This window comes from Mytilus trossulus, unplaced genomic scaffold (assembly GCF_036588685.1).
Source record: "Mytilus trossulus isolate FHL-02 unplaced genomic scaffold, PNRI_Mtr1.1.1.hap1 h1tg001128l__unscaffolded, whole genome shotgun sequence".
Lineage (NCBI taxonomy): Eukaryota > Metazoa > Mollusca > Bivalvia > Mytilida > Mytilidae > Mytilus > Mytilus trossulus.
This window is the reverse complement of record NW_026963662.1, coordinates 23066-35568: the sequence shown is the minus strand read 5'-3', so window position 1 is coordinate 35568 and position 12503 is coordinate 23066. Positions and strand designations below refer to the sequence as shown.

Sequence of the window (12503 nt, the reverse complement as noted above, 5' to 3'; positions counted from 1 at the left end):
GCTTTGAGAGCCTATCAGTCAACTGTTATTTTTTGCTTAAAATCTTTCCACAATGATAATTTTGCTTTTCAATATATATTATAAGAGTGTCTTAAAAATTCCATATCAATATTCTTTTATTTGTATCCGTCATATTTTCTTCTAAGATTTATTAAAATGTCAAACAGTCAGAGCTCAGACATAAATAAGTCTGAATCTGCTTTTGACTCACAGAGGTCTAAAATTGTTAGTTTTTGGATTTGTCTCCCTTTAATGAAAGACAAAATACAACTTAAATAAGTCAAATACTGTTAAGCAAGAAATAATTGACCAGAATCAAAAAGTTGCAAATATCGACATCTACAAGTTGATAAGTTATCAAAATTGGTTAACTTCAAGACCCACGCATATATTTATAAAAAGGTCATGCATCTAAATCAAATAATGTCAATGACAACATTGAAAGAATGCTTTGTCTTCTATAGAAAAATATGAATGAGAGTCTAAAAAATCAGAGATAATGTTAATTAATCTTACAAAAAAAACACCTGGAACCACACTTAATGAGGTAAAACATCTGTGTTTAGTAAGGATGTGGAGCACCTGGTTAACCATATTAAGTCAGTGTCAGTAACCTAAATTATGTCAGATATTTAATCACTATTCATATCCACAGGTGTATATCAAGCTTGTATGTAGTGTCCATACAATGAACTTGCCCAAAGTGTTCAGGGTTTCAACCTCTTCGGTCATATTAAGCAGAGCATTTTATTTTTTACTGTATAATTTTAAGCTCCCACCATTTTACAGTATCTTCAGCCTTAAGCTTCTTGTGATATGTTATATTTTACTTAAATAATCTAATAACTTGAAAAATTATGGTATAAAAGTAGACTTGTTGTGTTGGTTAAAAAGCTACCTATGTAGCCGATCTCAGAAAGTTGTCTTAAAAGATTCACTTTCAAAATTTGGAAAATTAAACGCCGGTGTGCCTCAGGATTCGGTATTAGGACCATTATTGTTTTTGATATATATTAATGATATAGCTGATGGTTTTTCTGGATTTGGGAGGTTTTTTGCAGATGACACTTCAATAGATGATACTGCTCCTAATGAATACATTTTAAGAAATTTAATCAGCGCAGATCTTGTTTATTTAAATGCGTGGTCAAACAGATGGCTAGTGAAGTTTAACCCAAATAAAACAGATATGATATTCAGTATGAAAACTATACAAAGTTTAGAGCCAGTTCATACGCATACACATCTTGGTGTCATATTTAGTAGTGATTGTAAAGGGAGTAAGCATGTTGATAAGCTGATAGAAAAAACTTCGAAGCAGCTTAATGTTTTATGAAAACTCAAATTTTGACTTAAAGGGAAACTTCGCAAAAAAATCAAAAATTGATATTATGTTCATTCTGTATAAAAATGCTCAAATTCATAGATATTAAAGTTTTATTCCGCTAGATAAGCGATCACCATCGATTTTAAATTTAGAGTATCAATTCTCAGCGGTCAGCCATTTTGTGTTCTTTCCCGATTAATAAAAACGATATGTCTATAAACCACAAAGAAACAAAACTACAGTAACCGATGTAGTCGTAATTGCGTGTCGATATCTTGTCAATCGTACGGTTGTTTTATCCGACTAACTAACTTGATACGGAAAATATTCTTATTTTTTTTAAATTACCATGGTCTGTTGTTTTTAAACTGTTGATATTGGAATTAGGTGAAAAGTCAAAGTTGAAATCATAAATAAGTGTTCCGTGAAAATTGTTTTCGAAAATCTAATTTGTTCATAATTCTTTAAAGTAATAAACTTTTTTCAAATATATTTTGATCTTCCCTCATCTGATCACCAGCATGGCTAAAGGTATTACTTCCAAAGGTATTGTGAGGGGTGTGAGGTGACACGTCCAGGTATTCAAGCGATTTCCTGTCGGGCTTGCAAGTTCATGCATCGTTTCACTTCTGCAGGTATTGATCAGTGTACACGGCTGATAACTTATAACTTATAACTTTCCATTTTGAACTATCAGATGTATAATATACAACTCTGTCTTACTTGTCATTACTAAACTCATACGCTTGTTTATAAATAACATTTCTGGTGTAAAGAATATTATTCATAAAAATATAAATAATATCCAAAAAATAAGATTTGATGAAATTAAAATCTATTTAAATATTTTTTCCAAGGGTGAATTTGGGAAAATGTAATAAATACTCATTGTCAATAGTGAAGGACAGATTGGAACAAACCAGAAATATTGATTTAAAAAAATGTACGCACTTGCCGACGATTCGTTTATACGACTGGATAGAAAGTTACGGAACTATAGCGCAATTTAAAATATATACATGTATACATTGAACATAAGAAAAAAACATATATTTTGAATAAATAGGGGTAAAAGTGTTGTAAAAAGACTAGTCCACGTATGCCAACAGTATGTAATCATCGAATGTCGATAGACTATTGTATACCAGAAGAAGAAGAGAACCAATTTGATTTAAATTCAGGTCGATGTATAACTTTTGCTTTGGTTCATTGAAGCTGTGGACCTAGTAAAATCACAGATTTATATTTCAATAAGATTGTTCATGAACAAAGGAAGGAATTCGTCATCACAATTGTTATATATGCCACTGGACGAACACTAAATATCCCCAGGGGATGTGAATATTTTGCTGGGAAACTTTAGAGTATCAAAGTTTCAAATTATTTTCGGGATTTATTTTCTTTCTTGGTATTCAATAACAGAAAAATAAATAAATTACTTGTCCGCTAAATAGGGGTATTCTTGTCAGATAAAAGACTTTTAGTTATATTTAAAAAATAGGGAAATATGACATTAAATTGGTTCTGTCTTTTTTTTAAACATCGTTAAAACACTGAGATGTGTGTCCTATAAGGTGAACGCCACAAGAACCCTGTAATACTAGTACGAGAGTATAGCATGTAAACATTCCTTCTCAATAATATGGTTGTATTGGAAATCTTTTCATACAGATTGACAACTCATTGTCCGATATGCATGTAATATTTGCCACATGACGCCCATAGTTCTTTCTACCATCATCATCTTATTCTTTGATATTGCTGTAAACATCGATGGTTCACACCCAAACAAAATGGGAGTAAGGGACCTCCAGAGCTTCTCCGTGTTATATACTTGTGAAATATATCTGAGACGAAATTTCTGTATTGAAATGAATCTACATCTCACAAACAGGATTTTCAAATAACGATTTTGAGTAATCACCTTACAAACCAATATAAACGTATGGCAAGATATAACCATGAAGGGATTTAGTTTTTGTCAGACGCAAGAACTCATCACTATATCATAAACATATACGTATATATATGCATACAGTTTCAAATATCAAGAACAAGCGGTCGATGTCGATAGTCCGTTTTCTAACTGTTCAGAGTTAGACATGTCACTTGTTCATTCTTGGAAGCCTTCATATTCCCCGTCTAACGATGGGAACTCTTTCTGATTGTGTTGATTATAAATGCTTGTATGGTAATTCTGTCGTTTATCTGTACAAGCGGTTGCATTTCCTCTCCTTTCCCAACAAACAAACGAACGAACGCTACTAGTCTGCTTTCTCTGGAGCTCATCCTCAATGGCTCTTATATGTCAGGAAACTTACATGTATACTAATAATGATTGTTTCAAGAACAACGATGTATGGACGAACTATTCTAAATTCGTCAATATCATTTATGCATGACTAAAATATAACTTTTATTACAACTACTGTATTACTTATTTGGATTAATGACGGCTATCATGTTCAACATTGCACAAATATTATCATAGAATTTAAAAAAAAAAACCTCAAAAATCCTCAAAAGAAATAGTGCCTTAGCTTAGATAATTGGTATTCTTTTCACAAAAAGTTCGTGTAAATGATTGTCAAATGAATTTAATTATGTAAGAATAAAATGTTAAAAAGAAACTAAAAATGCATGTTGTATGTTGTATTTTTTTTGTCAATTAAAAACTTTAAAATTGCAATAGTTTTATTAGCATTTAAACACAGCCAGATTTGAATACAAGTTAAGAAATTCCGGTAAAGTCAATGATATCAAACAGATCTACAATGGTATATCAAATTGGGTAATATTGCATTTAGTTTTTATTAAAGATTAAAACTACTATTGTTTGCTTCATATTTGAATCTTTACGCCAATTGCCGCTAAGAAAGTAATGAAAAATTGTTTCCTTTTATTTTTATACTCTTTCGGAATTACGAATCTGAATTTTATTTTCAATTAATTTACACAATTTAATTATTGTATCTTTATTCTCATCGTGTATTAAATCTTAGTGTATTAACATCGTGACAGCATACTCTTTCTAATCCTTTCTGTTTATCCTTTCCAAATAACAACATTTATACCTGTGTACACTTGAACTCACACCTGCGGCTAAATAGCTACAAGGTAAACGAATTGACCTCAAGCCGAGAAATATACAGTGACCTTTACAAAATAATATACACACTCTGCTCACACATTAGTTGCATTGAAATGATTATCAAAACAATAACGGTAAATAGAACTGAAATATTTTCAGTCCAATATCAGTAAAAATGTTCAATAAATATTATATGAAAAAAATCTCAACAATAATTAATTAAATTTATTCAAAAACATTTACTAGAGATAATTTTATAGGAGTTTAATTCAATCAATACACAACGGTATATGCATATTCATTTTCGTTCATTCTTATATTGTGGTTAATAACTACGACCATTCGTCAGTTGTGCGCTTTTAATTACGTATATTGTCGATAAGCTATAAGAGTTAAACAGATTTTATTTTTTCCCAGAATTCAATAAATCGGGCTAATACGTCACGACCCACTCGAGAATTCCACCAAAAAAGTTACAAATACTTGATTTTCTCCGTTATTAGAAGGAATATAAATTTAAAACTTTGCAAATGTGTATTTTATGTTAAGATGAACATAATTAGATGATAAGTAAAAAATCGCGGAATTTCCCTTTAAGAGGGAATATTTGGAAAAAATTTATATGACTTTTATTCGGACAATTTTGGAGTATTCGTCAGAAGTATGGGACAAACAAATTCTGATCGATTGGAAAATATCCAAATCGAGGCTGCTCGAATAGTTACCGGATTAACAAGTTACGCTAGACGGAACAGTATCTATTTAGAGACAGGATGGGGAAAATTAAGCGTCAGACGGGAGGTTAAAAAATTATCTATGTTTTATAAGATTATAAATAACCAAGCGCCAGATTATTTTCATGATTTGGTTCTGGATTTTGTATCCGATATTTGTAATTATAATTTGCGTAACAGTCAAAATATTACTATTCCCATAAATCATTTATCAGCAACAACAACAACAACAACAATACTTTATTTTAAACAACAACAATACTTTATTTTAAGAGGGTTACAAAGTTAGCTATATAACTAATCTTCCCTGAGCATGTACATTAGTATAAAAAGTAAGTATGATAATGATGTTCAATACAACTTGATAAAATGTGATGAAATGTGATGAAAAAAATTAACATGACGACATGATCAGTTTTTAATATTATTGATACTGTTACAGCTAGGTTGATTTCAATGAATGATCTGTTATTTTGTATTTGAAAAAAATAGAATCAGCTTATCAACAGTCTTATTTTCCGTCATCTATTGCACTGTGGAACTCTTTAGACTTAAGTATAAGACATATTCCTACATTTTCCTTTTTTAAATTAAACTTGCATAAACTATACTATAGAAATAATAAATCTCCGAGATTTGGTTCTTTAGGAGATCGTTTGTATTCTGTTTTACACACAAGGCTGCATAACAGATGTAGCGCACTGCGTGCTGACTTGTTCAAAGCAAATTTGATACAAAATACAAATTGTTCATGTGGTTTTATTAATAAAAATGTTGAACACTATCTATTATATTGTATTAATTTTTCAGCTCAGAGAAATCTGATGTTTAACGAAATTAATGTCTTTAATGTAAATTTACTATTGATTTATTATTATTTGGTAATCATGCTTTAATCGAATGATCTTGATGAATATTTACTGTTATGTTTTGTTATCAATAACGATTCAATGGATTTTAACGAAAGAATATAAGAATAAGTTTCAAATCTATTCTTACCATTGTGCAACTGACATCCTTTTCGTAAACTTGGATAATACATGTAATATATTCAGATTCCACGCTTTATAATGAGAAAAACACGCACACTTATTAAAGTTATGTCCACAAGAAAAAATTTGCGCATATATAGGTAATTCCACTAACTTTTCGGTGTGTTTGTGTCATATTTATACTGTAAAAAGATGCACTGGATTAAAATCCATTGATTCGCCTCAAAAAGTTTCCTTTTGTTTTCATGTCTTATACTTAAATTATTTGTTAGTATGAAATATTTGATGTATTCATTAATTAATGTATATTTTGTTTTTGTTTTGGAGAAGACGTTACTAAGTTGTAAAACTTGTGTCTGATCTTTTTGTCATTTTGAACAATAAAATATGTTTAAACTAAACTAAACTTAAATAATCTTAACTTTTATTTTTTAGGCATGGATGGGTAATTACAATCAAAGAGCCTTGCTGGTCAGGGTTCTATGCTGTTCAGAAGACACACAATGTTACAGGTCACAGGACAATATTATTGAAAGTGTAAAATTTTTTACTAGAGAAAAGGACCAGTCTGAGGCATCAGAAGAAGTATACGATTGTCATGATTCCTTTGAACAAAGACCCTTGGATATTTTTTATGAGACAATAAACACTTTTTTGGAACCATTTGAGCAATCTGATATTACATCAGAATTCTGGAAGGACATTATCAGATGTTTAGAGCTATACGACTTTAAATATGAAAAAGTTGACAAAGTAGAATTTTGGTTACCCCAAAATAATCCAATGTCTGATAAGGACTTAGAAGAGGCATATGCAAAGTTGTCAATAGGTAAAATATTTAATATGTAATAATTTATACACATACAATGATACATGTACATGTACACTTTTCTCATCAAAATTGTTCTTTCTATTTAATAACTTAAACATGCTTATATAGATAAAGGAAGATGTGGTGTGAGTGCCAATGAGACTACTACCCGTCGAAATAACAATTTAAAAAAGTAAACCATTATAGGTCAATGTATGGCCTTCAACACGGAGCCTTGGCTCACACCGAACAACAAGTTATAAACCACTTGACCAATTTGCTTTAAAAAAATTAATATGTTAATGAATTATATGGCTGTGCAGGATGTATGAATAAGTAACCATGTCTGGTTACAATAGGGAAGAGTCAGAGGTCCGTGCAACAATTCTTTTGTGTGGCAAGCATGATTATGTAAGGGAGAAAAATTCTGTCCCTATTTTTAGCTCACCTGGCCCAAAGGGCCAAGTGAGCTTTTCCCATCACTTTGCGTCCGTCATCGTTAACTTTTAAACCAAACTTGGCCACAATCATCATTGGGGTATCTAGTTTAAAAAATGTGTGGCGTGACCCGGCCAACCAACCAAGATGGCCGCCATGGCTAAAAATAGAAAATAGGGGTAAAATTGGGTTTTTGGCTTATAACTCAAAAACCAAAGCATTTAGAGCAAATCTGACATGTGTAAAATTGTTTATTAGGTCAAGATCTATCTGCCCTGAAATTTTCAGATGAATCGAACAATCCGTTGTTGGGTTGCTGCCCCTGAATTGATAATTTTAAGGAAATTTTGCTGTTTTTGGTTATTATCTTGAATATTATTATAGATAGAGATAAACTGTAACAGCAATAATGTTCAGCAAAGTCAGATTTACAAATAAGTCAACGTGACCGAAATGGTCAGTTGACCCCTTTAGGAGTTATTGCCCTTTTTAATCCATTTTTAACCATTTTTCGTAAATCTTAGTCATCTTTTACAAAAATCTTCTCCTCTGAAACTACTGGGACAAATTAATCCAAACTTGGCCACAATCATCATTGGGGTATCTAGTTTAAAAAATGTGTGGCGTGACCCGGCAAACCAACCAAGATGGCTGCCATGGCTAAAAATAGAACATAGGGGTAAAATGGGTTTTTTGGCTTATAACTCAAAAACCAAAGCATTTAGAGCAAATCTGTGAGGTGTAAAATTATTTATCAGGTCAAGATCTATCTGCCCTGAAATTTTCAGATGAATCACACAACCCGTTGTTGGGTTTGCCCCTGAATTGATAATTTTAAGGAAATTTTGTTGTTTTTGGTTATTATCTTGAATATTATTATAGATACATGTATAGATAAACTGTAAACAGCAATAATGTTCAGCAAAATAAGATTTACAAATAAGTCAACTTGACCGAAATGGTCAGTTGACCCCTTTAGGAGTTATTGCCCTTTATAGTCAATTTTTAACCATTTTTCGTAAATCTTAGTTATCTTTGACAGAAATCTTCTCCTCTGAAACTACTGGGCCAAATTAATCCAAACTTAGCCACAATTATCTTTGGGGTATATAATTTCAAAAATGTGTCCGGTGACCCGGCCATCAAATCAATATGGCCACCACAGCTAAAAATAGAACATAGGGGTAAAATGCAGTTTTTGGCTTATAACTCAAAAACCAAAGCATTTAGAGCAAATCTGACATGGATAAAATTGTTTATCAGGTCAAGATCTATCTGCCCGGAAATTTTCAGATGAATCAGACAACCCGTTGTTGGGTTGCTGCCCCTGAATAGGTATTTTAAGGAAATTTTGCTGTTTTTGGTTATTATCTTGAATATTATTATAGATAGAGATAAACTGTAAACCCCCTAAGGAGTTATTGTCCTTTTCTAGTCAATTATTAACAATTTTCATAAAATTTGTAAATTTTTATTAACATTTTCCCCTGAAACTACTGGGCCAAGTTCTTTATTGATAAAGATAATTGTAAGCAGCAAGACTGTTTAGTAAAGTAAGATGTACAAACACATCACCATCACCAAAACACAATTTTGTCATGAATTCATCTGCTTCCTTTGTTTAATATTCACATAGACCAAGGTGAGCGACACAGGCTCTTTAGAGCCTCTAGTTTATATATGTGTACACACATTTTCAGCTGGTGGCTATAACAAGTCCTACCTTTTGAACCTATTTATATTACGTATTATGATCTCATTCAATGTATTTGAAATATTTGCCACTGCCATGGTCATGAAACTAATTCTATTTCCATCTTGCCCATGCATGTTGACTCAAGAGTGAAAGGAGACTTTAAGGATTTGTATAACACAACAAGGCCAATGAAACAACAAAAATGATTAGAAACTAGATTTGCTATTGCACATGTTGCAAGCAATAGTGGAGGATGTCATGATGTATTGGACATTGTCACAATAGCAGCAACTATTTTGAGTGTTCCAAAGTCAAATAGCCCATACTATACAATTAACATATCTTTTAGACCACCACCCCCACCACCCTTTTTAACTCACTGGGCTGAAGGACCCCATGTGAGCTTATGTCATTACTTGGCATCTGTCGTCGTCCGTCGTCTGTCGTCGTCCGTCGTCTGTCGTCATAAACTATTTCTAGTTTGGAATTTCCTCAGATGGATGACACACTTTCGAATGATCAATTTCATTTAATTTTGACCACATTTTCGCCATTTGGTGGCTATCTTGAAAATTTGAGGCACTTAGGGATTCTCGTTTTGGTGAATTTTATCAATGTTTGTCAAGTCATCTCCAAGAACTGTAAACTTGAAAAAAAATGTGAAATGTAAAGAATAACAATATGTCCTTCGTAACCTTTTCCAAAGGGTTGCCATAAAAATACAAAACACAAATCCAGGCTTTAAACATATATTAATATGCACATAATTTGATTTTCATATTTACTACAAATTTAAATTCAAAAGGCGTCAAAAGGAAAGACACACAGCTTTGCTTCAAGTTATGTTGTTTTGTGTGGCAAGTTAAGGAATTGACTCCCCCTTTCTATATTCTTTTTTTACATGTTTTATATATATTTTCAGAACAGAGGCACTATGTATCATCATTTAAGACAGCATTACAAACAGATATGACAAATGGACGGGCTAAAAATTGGATTGAGGTATTGATGAAAATACTCCTGACATGTCTTGGGAGTAATGATATGTGTGGCTCTACCACAAACATACATGACAGTATTAACACTGCATTGGAGACTGTTTTTGGCGATTTTGATACCCCGATCACCCAGATGGAGTATAATGCACCTTACTCTAGCACTCCATCAAGTACCTCTTCATCTTTGTTAAGCCTGTCTTCATTAAATCTGGAGTCATCAGTCGCTGAATCTTCTACAGGATATTTAGCAGATCACAGAGTTTCAAGGCACACAATAGTTCCAGATTACTGTGTCGTGCTGCCTGATTTTCCTGGTATCTTTCCAATAGTTTTTGAACTGAAACCTGCACACCGGGAGTCTCATGCAATTGTCCAAAATATACAACAAATGTTGTCCAAACTTTTCTTTCAGGATGTTGTGTTTGGCATTGTTGTTTCACCCAGATTATTTCAACTATCAGTAATTATTAAACAGGGAAAAGATCTTCATTTTGCAAGTACAAACAATATTTACATTTACAAAAGTAAGAATCAGGCTAAAATACTTGATTTGGGAGAGTTAAATAAAATGTGTACTTTTATTTATCAAGTGTTAAAGTGGGCAAGGACAACAAAATGCAGACTAGAAAATAATCTTCAGATATAGGGAGAATTGTCCAATTTTGATGGTGTTTACTTTTATATTTATTTATTGAATGTCAAAGTTTGTTAGGAAAACAAATTGCTTGTAGAAGAGGCGAAATTCTTGTAGGGACTGGTAAGGAAGTGTAATCTGTTCCCAAAGTTTTTTTATTCACCTACCGTAGAAGTTGAAGGGGACTTACCTTTGGACTCTGTATTTATGTCTGTCTGTCCATCCATCAGTCCGACAAGTCAATTTTCCACACTTTTTTCTTTATACTTACAATGACTTATGCCCATTTGAAATATAAAATATATGTGCAATACAGGGGACATTGGAACTCTGTTCTTTTATTAAGCTTATTTCAGATTTATTATGTTAACTCTCAGACAAAGTAATTTCTGTTTCTGTATACCGTAAATTGATTAGACTCTCTTCCCAATTTTTAATTGTGCTGGGCACTCATTATATTTATATAATTAGGTTGATTATAGTACATTTTCAAAGATCAATTTAAAGGTCAGTTTAGATTTGTAAAATCATATTTATTTTAATTTTATGAATATATACATGTATTTGTCATAAAATGATTAGTATGCCCCACCTCTGATAGTAAAGGGGAATAGTGTTTTCTGGTCTGTGCGTAGAATGCTTCTTTTTTTTTGGCCTTAAGATATTCAATTAACCCACATCTATCACTACAGCCTTATGCCTGACCTAATTTTGAATAATAAACCAGCTCTGATAAATCCAATCGATCTGTCTCAATTTTCTATCTATACTAAAAACATTTGTAATACAATTCTTTGCAAAATTCAAAATGTTCCTTGGTACAGAGTATGGATGACCAAAAGACAAAAATGAAGACAAAATAACAAAGAGATTGAAAAGCTATGGTTCATCAGATGGTAGAGGTGTAACAATACACTTTTGAGACAAACGATGTATGTATAGCAATGTGTCCTATTGTAAAGATAAAAAAAAGAATATGTGGTATTATTGCCAATGAGACAACTCTCCACAAGAGACAAAAAAGACACAGCAATTAACAACTATAGGAATTAGGATGTAGAATATATATAAGTTATAACCTTTTTAGGGAAAAATACACCATGCACAAATAGTAATAATCACACATGTACTTGCACCATTCTGTATCATAATATAATTAGCTGCCTTGCTATGTGAAGAGAAAATTAAACTGATGACGAATACAGTGATTCAGTATACAACATTAAATTGTTACATCTCTATAGCTATGAGATCACATTTGCTCAAATAAGGTACAACAGCTTTTATTTATTGAAATTTTGTTTTAAGGAAATGCTTTAATGAATTCGAAAAATTGCATTGTAACAACTATCAAATTGTAAATAATATGAAAATTTGTAATTAGAATGCTTTTACAGCATTGTTTTATATACTGTATATCAAGATAAATAATAAAGATGAATTCTATTTCGATTTGTCATGTACACCAAAATGTACTCCTGGATTATCATTCACATGGACCAAAGTTCTGTAGGATATACTTTATTTTAACCTATCCATCTACTGTACATCTGTCTGTCCATCACTTTATTAGTCAAACTCTGAGACAACAAAGCAACATTACGACTATGTAGATGTGCAGTTTGACAGCAAGTTTTTATCCAATTTTCTGTATTCCCCTGCCAATGCGAAGTGGTTATTAAATTTTACCCTTGTCTATCTGTATGACTGTCTGTCCCAAAATTGGTTTCCCTTCTCTAACTTGAGTTTGCATCAACCAAATGTAATACAACTTATACTTGT

The 12503-nt window shown here is 31.9% G+C and overlaps 1 protein-coding gene across 1 annotated transcript; it reads left to right on the top strand.

Moving 5' to 3' along the window:
- The first annotated feature begins 4670 nt into the window (after positions 1-4670).
- On the top strand, positions 4671-12167 carry LOC134703592 (uncharacterized). The gene is made up of 2 exons (XM_063563505.1): positions 4671-6973; positions 10012-12167. The coding sequence occupies exons 1-2, from the start codon at positions 6586-6588 to the stop codon at positions 10731-10733; spliced, it is 1110 nt and encodes a 369-aa protein (XP_063419575.1). The 5' UTR covers positions 4671-6585; the 3' UTR covers positions 10734-12167.
- The last annotated feature ends 336 nt before the right edge of the window (positions 12168-12503 follow it).

Coding starts and splice junctions, on each gene's coding strand:
- LOC134703592 (XM_063563505.1), top strand. CDS start 6,586: ATGGGTAATTACAATCAAAGAGCCTTGCTGGTCAGGGTTCTATGCTGT. Junction 6,974..10,011: donor ATATGCAAAGTTGTCAATAG/GTAAAATATTTA, acceptor ATATATTTTCAG/AACAGAGGCACTATGTATCA.